This window comes from Gekko japonicus, unplaced genomic scaffold (genome assembly GCF_001447785.1).
Source record: "Gekko japonicus isolate JY-2015 unplaced genomic scaffold, Gekko_japonicus_V1.1 scaffold3210, whole genome shotgun sequence".
Lineage (NCBI taxonomy): Eukaryota > Metazoa > Chordata > Lepidosauria > Squamata > Gekkonidae > Gekko > Gekko japonicus.
Genome location: NW_015164297.1, coordinates 163,800 through 173,318, shown reverse-complemented (window position 1 = coordinate 173,318; position 9,519 = coordinate 163,800). Strand labels below are relative to the sequence as shown.

Sequence of the window (9,519 nt, the reverse complement as noted above, 5' to 3'; positions counted from 1 at the left end):
AGGCCACACCCCTATGCCTTCCGTTGGCTTGTCTGGGTGCCCCGCGGCTCCGGGAAGCCCGGGCAAGCTGGTCCTTGGACAGGCCAGGGAAGGCATGGGGAAGCATTTAAATGCCTCCCCGATCCTTCCAGGGCCCCCCCTGGCCTGCCCACCTTGGAGTTACTGGGGGGGGTCGCTCTCCAGGCCTTCCCTCCATAGTCACGCATGTGCAGAGGTTTTGGCTGTAGTGGGCGTGGCCAACTCTGAAGCCAGCCGGAACTCCGTTCCTGTGCGTTCCTGCCCAAAAATAGCCCTGAATTCTTCAATCCAGCCACATATCCATAGTCCAGTAATGTTGTCCATAGTTTCACAATTGAATCCAATTGGTTTTCTATGATAAATACCAAGTCATCTGCAAATGCTTGAAGTTTATAGTCTTCTCATCTTATTTTAAGAAGAAGAGATTGGATTTATACCCCGCCCTTCACTACCCAAAGGTGTCTCAGAGCGGCTTACAAACTCCTTTCCCTTCCCTTCCCCTCCCCACAACAGACACCCTGTGAGGTAGGTGGGGCTGAGAGAGCTCTGACAGAAACTGCTTTTTTTCAGGAACAGCTCTTCTCAGAACTACAGCTTGCCCAAGGTCATCCAGCCAAGTGCAAGTGGAGGAGTGGGGAATCAAACCCGGTTCTCCCAGATTAGAGTCCGCGCACTTAACCACTACACCAAACTGGCTCTTTTAACTCCTCTGATGTATCTATCTTCTCTAACCATATTATTCAATACTTCAAGTACGAATATGAACAGTAATGGTGAAAGTGGACAGACTTGTCTAGTTCCTTTTTGAATTTCAAAGTTTTGTGATAAATCACCATTAAAGAGAATCCTAGCTCTTTGCTTGGTATAAACTACTTTAACCATTTAAAAAAATTATGTACCACATTGAGAGGTTAAGACAAGTCTCTCCCATCCTGTTATTATGCATTTGATTTTTCCTATATGTAGAAGCTTCTGCTGTACCACGTAGAGTTTGCTGCCCTCCTCCTGCCACTAGCCAGATGTTAATGAAACTGGGCAAACAGAGGTGCATTGTCTGCACAAGCACAGACAACACTCCTCTGTTTGAGGTGGATTTATCCCTCCATCTTTTAAAAGTTTTAAGATTTTTCTGCAAACCTGGGAGGTGGTCCCCCAAGTTTGCAGAAAAATCTGCTTCCTGTCTTCATGGACCCAGTCCACAGATATATGTTTCTGCAGATGGAGCCATGTTGACATTTAGATATATTGATGTCTTTAAATTGTTGGATTGTTCAAAAAAAGAGATTCTTGGCAGTCCTGCTGCCTGAAGCACTGGTAATTGTCAGCTTCTTCAGAGTGGGTGGTAACTCACGAAAGCTCATAGCCTGCCACATATTTTGTTAGTGTTTAAAGTGCTACTGGACTCTTGCTCTTTTCTACTGCTACAGAAGGACTAACACTGCTGTCTGTCTTGATCTGCCTGTGATCTTGTATGTCTTTGGCAAGCCTTGGCCTGCAGCTGAACTGTCTCTCAGGCAGGGGTCATTTCCTGCAGGAACACACAGGAGCGGAGCTCCAGCAGTAAAGAGCCCAGGGGGTGGGCACATGCAACAAGCCCCGCCCCCTGCTCCCAGCAGCCCTCAGTCAGAGCAAGAAGCAGCCAGGAAAGTTGCAGAGCCCCCCCCCCAGCTCCCTGGTCCAAAACAGCCCAGTGGCACCTTTAAGACCAAGTTTTATTCAGGTACAAGCTCTCCCTCCTCTGCGACTAACACAGCTAGCACTCTGGGTTGTCAGAGATAATAGGAAATCTCTGGTTTCTGTGCTCGCCTCTTCAGTTCCTGAAGAAAGGTCAGGTTAAAGCAGTCTCTTTAAAAATTTTAAATGATCGTGTTCATTGTATGCCATTGGGAGCTCATATTTCCAGCAAGATTCAACATGTCCTTTTGCCCTTGGGTTTACACACCATATTAAAGGCACTGCTCAGTTTAAGCTACTGCTTCTGGATCCCTCCATGTCATGGCATTAGCAAGGAGCTTCTAACCACCTCCCCCTTCTCCATGTGTGTTTGGACCTCATCTCCTTCCCAACAATTGAGATCCTCCTACATGTGAAGCGTCAAAGTTCTCTTGGCTTGCAGAGTTTCTGCTGTTGTGAAACCAGGCCAGCATCCCAAGTGTCTGTTGTCTCAGGCAGCTCCAGGCTGAGAGCGTTTTTTTCTTGTGGTGTGAGAGATGGATGTCGTTACCATGGCAGCAGCATGCAACACACCAAGCGGGTGAATGTGTTTGAGGAGGGTTTCAGGAGCTCTCTGTGTTCAGTTATAGGGACTGACGGGCAACAGTGTCAGTGCAGCAGGATCTGAGCTGCAAATGCAGCTTTCGTGTCCAGCCTCTGTCAGCTGGATGGGTGCATCTGTTCTATCTGGAATGTCTGACAGTATTCTCTTCATGCCCGTGACTTACTTCTGCATCTCCTTGTAGCTCCCCACCTTTCCCTTCATTAGTACTCTCCTCTTCGGCATGGATGGTTGTTTTCCAGGCGTTTGAAATTTCATCGTAGTCTTTCTTGTTTCACTTCCTGTGCCAAGTCCCTATAAAGGTTGTGTGTATCCTAAGTGCTGCTACACAGCCTGGAATCTGACTCAGATTTTTTTTACCTCTGTAGATATTCAGACAATTTGAAATTAAAGAGCTGGAATGTTTTAACCCATCACAGTTGTACAGAAAGAACTACGTAGGCGGTGTGTGATACAGACTCTGTTACTAAAGGAAACTGTGGCTAGGGTTTCCAGGAACTGGCAAGCAGAGGCTCTGTGTACTATGTGTGTTGTCCCCCCCTCCCCCCCGAATTCATGGCACCCGTTTTTGGTCTCCTGCACCCTCTGTCTCTTTCTTCCAGTGTTCGCATGTAAAGCTGGAGGGGTTACTTTTATTATCAAAATTCATTCACAGGATACCAGAACTGACCTCCCCTTACTGTATTTTTCCCTGCAGTCCATTGCCTCAGGCACTTTTCCTTTCAGTCCCACTGGCTTTCAGGATCAGAGCTTAGCTCAGAGAAACGTGCTTGTGGCAATGGACCCCTGGGAGGTATAGTGGGGGGTGTTCAGCTCCCTTCCCCCATAAACGTCTTTTGATGTTACAAGCAGGGGCCATTTCGTAGAAAAAGAGGTGCAGGCGCTCATTAGCATAACTCATTAGCATAACTTACTTGTATATGCCACACCCCCTGACATCACCGGAAGTGTGTCAGAAGTGGCCCCTTTAAGACCAACAAAATTTGATTCTGGGTATAAATGAGAACTGAGTGACTTAGCATGTATACCCTGTTTCCCCGAAAATAAGACCTACCCAAAAAATAAGCCCTAGCAGGATGCATTTGTGGTATAAGCCCTAGTGTGTCTTCTTGAGAAAAAATAAATATAAGACAGTGTCTTATTTTCAGGGAAACACGGTAGATGCACACTGCTTCAGATACATTAAAACAGACTTCCTCAAACATTACAGAGAGGGTGGGGGGTTAGTTGCCAGGAAGGGCTAATTAGAGTCAAGATGCATAAGTGACTGAGCCATAAGCATGGCTAAGATTGGACTGGTGCAGTTGGTAAGACCTGTGGTTAGCAGCAAATTAGCATGCAGATAATAAAAGAGTTAACAACAGATATGAGAACTAAGTTTGAGTCCGGTGGCATCTTTAAGATCCACCAAGTTTAATTCTGGATATAAGCAAGAACTGAGTGATTTCCCATGTGTAGTGTGATAAGAACCCGATATCTCTGTTAAGCCCTGGGGGTCCGCGTCCTGAATGTTGTAATAACTTGTAATTCAGCAATCTCTCATTCTAGTCTGTTTCTGAAATTCCTTTGCAATAAAACAGCTGCTTTAAGGTCCCCCATTGAGTGCCTTAGCTAAACTTATTGTTCAGTCACTTATGCATCTTGACTCTAATTAGCCCTTCCTGGCAACTAACCCCCACCCTCTCTGTAATGTTTGAGGAAGTCTGTTTTAATGTATCTGAAGAAGTGTGCATCTATGCATGCTAAGTCACTCAGTTCTTTTCTTTTTTTTTGAAACCCCCAAGGGAGTATTTTTATTATTTTTCATAAGACTATTAACTACAACAAAAAATATAGGAGGGGGAACTACAACTAAGGATAAAGAAAAGATACCCACACTAACTAAAAACCCAAGAGTAGGAGATCATTTCCATGTTAATCTAAGTGTTAGTGATACCAGTGTTAGTAATGCAATATACTTGTGAAGTTCTTGTTTAACACAGCTTCTATATTAGTAAGTTAGTCTTTGTGAGAGTACTTCTTGAGATCTTCTTTACTTCAAAGAGCAAGTTACAGAGTCCTTTTGCCCTTACTTCGGTTTTCTATCCCTAAAGTCATATACAGTTTTCATTGCTCCCGCTCCCACACCCGCTTCACACACAGAGTCCTCGTCCGTTCCCGAAGTAGCAGAGGCACTTGATTTGGTTTCTTCATCTTTACGTTCTTCCTCCGGCCCAAGCTGACGTCTCAAAAATTCCTTAGCTTTAAAGATGGAGTCAATCTTCTCTCTTTTATCGTTGACTTTAAAAATTACACCTTCAGGAATTGCCCACCTGTACTGAATTCCATTAGTTTGACGAAATGAGATCAATCCCTTGTAGCCTTTCCTCTTTTGATGAATTTCAAATGGAATATCTTTTAAAGTCTTAATGATTGTATTCCCAATTTTCAGTGGATTTGTCGAAGTTGCCTTTAATACAGCATCTCTGGTCTGTCTTCTTGCAAATCTAACCACCAGGCAGGTTATTTTTTTAATATAATTGGAGTATGCCCGATAAGCAGCCTCCATGTCTTTTACTATTTCATCCGCTGATAAGTCTGTTACTGGAGCGATGATCTCTCCCAGAGTCTTCTTCAAATCTTCTTTTTCAGTTTCAGGGACCCCCTGAAATCTGAGGATCATGTTAGCTTTTCCCATTTGGAGCTATAACAAATGAGTTTCCTGAAGTTTTTGTGTTGTTTCCACATCCGTCACGCTTTTCTTCATCTTCTTATTTGCGGTATCCATCTCTGTAATTTTCTCAGTTACATGCTCCACTTCCTTTTCCGTTTCTGCCAGCTGGCGCTGCTGCAGAGCGAAGTTTTGGTTTAGTGTGGCCAGTTGCTGGTTAATACCACCGAGTTGCTCCATTACCGGCTTCAGCATATCCGCTAGCAACTTCATGACGCCTGCTCCCTCTTCCGGTCTTGGGCTCTGACTGCCTGGTTTCGATTTAAACTTTCCTCGGGAAGCCGCCATGTTCCTCTTTGTTTACACAATCAAACCGCTATGCCAGGGCTTGAAAGACTCGTCATTTTACTATTGGTACTCAAGTAAGTCTCTCAGAAAAAAACCTCACTATTTCCCTCCTACCCCCTTTGCTGCGTTAGTCCATTCATGCGCTTAGGAGGCGTCCCTTCTTTTCCCACGGGGGGAGTACCCGTTTTAACACAATAGTCCGTTTATTTCGAACTCACATTCATTGATGGTCATATATCTGACCTCGCTTTCTTCATCGTTGTTCCGCTCGATCTCCTGCGCCTGTCCCGGTCGAATTAGCTTATACCCGAAGGTCACTCAGCGGCAGGACCATCAGGACGGAGGGAAGCCTCTATTCTCCAGCATCAAGCCGTCGAAGAGGCTAACCCTCAGAAGCCCTCTGGCCTGGAACCCATCACAAGGGCTCCGTGGGGGTACCATTTGAGGTAGCACCCCTCCTTACCACTGGTGTGCTAATTGCCTCCCCAGATGTTGATGAGAGCGACTGCCATCGCCAACCCACAAACCAGAAGCGCAACTCAGTTCTCACTTATACCCAGAATTAAACTCGTTGGTCTTAAAGATGCCACTGGATTCAAACTTTGTTCTGACATCTGTTTCTCTTTTATTTTTATGCTAATTTGCTGCTATTCACAAGTCTTACCAACTGCTTTAATGCAATCTCAGCTATAATCACTCAGTTACTTATGCATCTTGACTCTAACTAGAAAGAAGAAGAGAGGAAGAGATTGGATTTATACCCCGCCCTTCACTTGGAGTCTCAGAGCGGCTTACAAACTCCTTTCCCTTTCCCTCCCCACAACAGACACCCTGTGAGATTGGTGGGGCTGAGAGCACTCTGACACAAACTGCTCTTTTTCAAGGACAGCTGTGCCAAAGCTTGTGACTGACCCAAGGTCACATCAGCAGGTGCAAGTGGAGGAGTGGGGAATCAAACCCGGTTCTGCGAGATTAGAGTCCGCGCATTTAACCACTACACCAAACTGGCTCTTCCTGGCAACTATATGAAAGGCTAGAGGAAGTCTGTGTCAGTGTATCTGAAGAAGTGTGTGTGCACACGTAAACTTGTACCCAGAATTAAATGTTGCTGGTCTTAAAGGTGCCACTGGACTCCAACTTTGTTCTATTGCTTCAGACAAACATGGGTACCCACCTGAATTAAGTAATTCAATTATTATCCTTGTATTTAAGATGGAATAGGACGGATGGAAGCGAGGGTTGCCTGCAGGCCTGGAGAAACTTGTCCTTTTAATAGAGGCATAATGCATGGAGATTAGCAGGTGAAACTTCTCATGACGTGGAGGCAAATGACATCCCGTTGAACTTTGATTTATTATCCTTGTATTTAAGATGGAATAGGATGGATGGAAGGGTTGCCTTCAGGCCTGGAGAAACTTGTCCTTTTAATAGAGGCATAATGCATGGAGATTAGCAGGTGAAACTTCTCATGCCATGGAGGCAAATAACATCCCGTTAAACTTTGATTAAAGGAACAGGACAATTTTCTCCAGGCCTATTGGAGACTTTTGTGGGAACTAAGGATGGGAGAATAGGGGCTTGCCTAAGGACTCCTCGTGAGTTTTTGTCCGAAGCACAGACTTTCCAGTTACGCCTACCGAACCGCTATAGTATCTCTTGTCCTCTCTTACCTCAGGCATTGCTGAATGGTTCCCGATTCTGTGAAAACGTGCATATTGCCATGAGAATATACTATGCAGATGAGGTGAGTTTTCACACATCTGCAAAGTCTATTCCATGAATGCACAATATGGGGATCTTTTGTGCAGAAACGTGGAAGGGAGGAAAATACAACATTTTGTACAGAGCATGCTTCTGAGTCAGCCTCTTCTAGCAACTTTCCTGTTTAGCCAGTAGGGGACCCAGGGGAGTCATGACTCTTTGTGAGATACCGGGAATACAAAAGTTTGGCTAAGGGGTACTTATTTTTATCTCTCTGGTGCCAGCTAAATCAGGACCTGCGGTGGCTCAAGTGGTTAAGACACTGAACTGCAAGCTGTGGAAGTTCAGCAGTTCAGTAGTTCAGCAGTTCGAGACCCGAGTGTGCCGCGTGATGGAGTGAGCTCCCGTCTCTAATTCCAGCTCCTGCCAACCTAGCAGTTTGAAAGCAAGAAATTGCAAGTAGATAAATAGGTACCACTTCAGTGGGAAGGTAACAGCGTTCCGTGCGCCTTGGTGTTTAGTCATGCTGGCCACATGACCACGGAAACGTCTTCGGACAGCGCTGGCTCTTTGGCTTGGAAACAGAGTCGGACTCGACTGGCTTTCGAGCGAGGGAACCAGCTAAGTCACACTGAAGCGCCCTGTAATAATGCAGCCTGTTAAGTGCTTCCCAGTGAGGAAACTGCTAAGAGAACAGCCAGATACCATCACCGTCCTGCCTGTCTTTCTCTGTCAATGGATTAACATGGTGCTGAAGGTTCAGTTCAGAAAAGGGTGGTTGGGAGCTGGTTTTGCCAGTGTCATCTGTGAGATTCCTGAATGTAATGCCTCTGCCCCATAGCCCCCAGCATCTGCTGCAGCTGAGAATTCTCCCAAGGGTGTGGTAGTTCTATGATGGCAGCTGTTAAGTCGCTCGCTTAACAAAGTAGTCGGAGAGTGATTCAGCAAAGATTCAGCTTTATTCCACAACTCGAACACAACTCGAACACGGATCAACATCTGATAGCCAGAACAGCTTTTCCATTGCAACTGTCCTGCTTTTAAACTCTCCCGGCTAATGTAGCCACGCCTACTGTACAATTACCAACCAATAAGGTTGTATGCATAAGGACCAATCACGGACATTCCCGCTCAGGGAGCTTGTTGATAGTGATTGGTTAGGTGCTTCCTGGGCAAGCAATGTGATTGGATGTATTTGGATCCTAGCCCAGGACGAAGCTTAACATAGCATTTCAATTAGATGTTTTCATCACGCATTATGCATTCAATGGCAGCTTATTGAATACATTACAGCAGCATACAAGCATGGTAGTCCTGGAGCGCTGGGAAGACACTTGCTGTTTTCTAATGATCCGTTCTTGCTTCCCCCACAGCCTCCTCTCCTCCAGACACTACTACTTCGAGCTCCTCCACAAGCAAGATGACCACGGATCAGACCATGTGGAAGTTGGTGTGAGTGAACCCCTTTCCCCTTCAGGCAGAATCGCCTGTTAGGAAAATCAAAAAATGGGTTGAAGAACAGAAACACCTCTGGCCTTCTTGTCTCTGGCTAAAAATCTTGATAGTTGATAAAAAATCTTCCATTTCCGTCAAATAATCATCAATACTCAAAAAGGCATTTTTAACCAAACTCCAGTTTGGTCAGTTTTAATATGAATTCAGGCCTTGTTTGCAATTACTGGTTGGTAAACAGTATCTGGCCTTGGGGTACCCCGAAGCATGACATATCAAGGAAATCAGATAAACCAAGCAGAGAGAAAAAATGTGTGTGTGCAGGGGTCATTTCCTGCAGGAGCGCACAGGAGCGGAGCTCCGGCTGTAAAGAGCCCAGGGGGCAGGTACATGCAATAAGCCCCACCCCCTGCTCCCAGCAGCCCTCAGTGAGAGCAAGAAGCAGCCAGGTAAGCTGCAGAGCTCCCCCCCTCTGTCCAGTGGCACTTTTAAGACCAGGTTTTTATTCAGGTACAAGCTCTCCCTCCTCTGTGAGGACAGATCTACATGTCCCCCCCACCCCCGATAGCTAGCAATCCAAAACTGTCCAGTGGAGCCTGAGTGGTGGGTGTTGCCTTCTGACACACTTCCGGTGATGTCAGGGGGTGTGGCATATGCAAATAAGTTATGCAAATAAGTTATGCTAATGAGCTCCTGCACCTCTCTTTCTACGAAATGACCCCTGTTTGTTTTCTTAGGCTTTTTAATTGGTTTTACCACGAAGCAGAGGGAGCCTCAGCCTTTTTGCTCTTGTTGCAGAGCAACCAGAGAGAAAAGGCTTAAATTTAAATCTTAAAATTAATTGCGTCCCTCTCCTGGGAGAGAACGATGGAAAGTAGGCAAGAGATTTCCCAGCTGGTAATTTCTTACACTCTTTTATTCTCATGATAAAATGTCTCCCCACGCCTAGAAATTCTGAAACAGCCTCTTGTCTTCATGCCTCTCGGTGGGGCTGTGTTCCCTTCGCGGAAGCCGTCGCTGCACTGCAGGCTGCTGGAGGTGAAACATTCGTCTTCTCAAAGAGGCTCCCTTCATC

General features: G+C 45.7%; 1 protein-coding gene across 1 annotated transcript in view; it reads left to right on the top strand.

Moving 5' to 3' along the window:
• Positions 1-7,024: 7,024 nt before the first annotated feature.
• The window catches only part of LOC107108372 (N-acetyl-beta-glucosaminyl-glycoprotein 4-beta-N-acetylgalactosaminyltransferase 1-like), a 45,113-nt gene continuing 42,618 nt past the window's right edge, over positions 7,025-9,519 (top strand). The window contains exons 1-2 of the mRNA XM_015408796.1: positions 7,025-7,035; positions 8,366-8,444. Coding sequence (XP_015264282.1) covers positions 7,025-7,035; positions 8,366-8,444 — 90 coding nt within the window. The remainder of the gene's footprint in view (positions 7,036-8,365; positions 8,445-9,519) is intronic.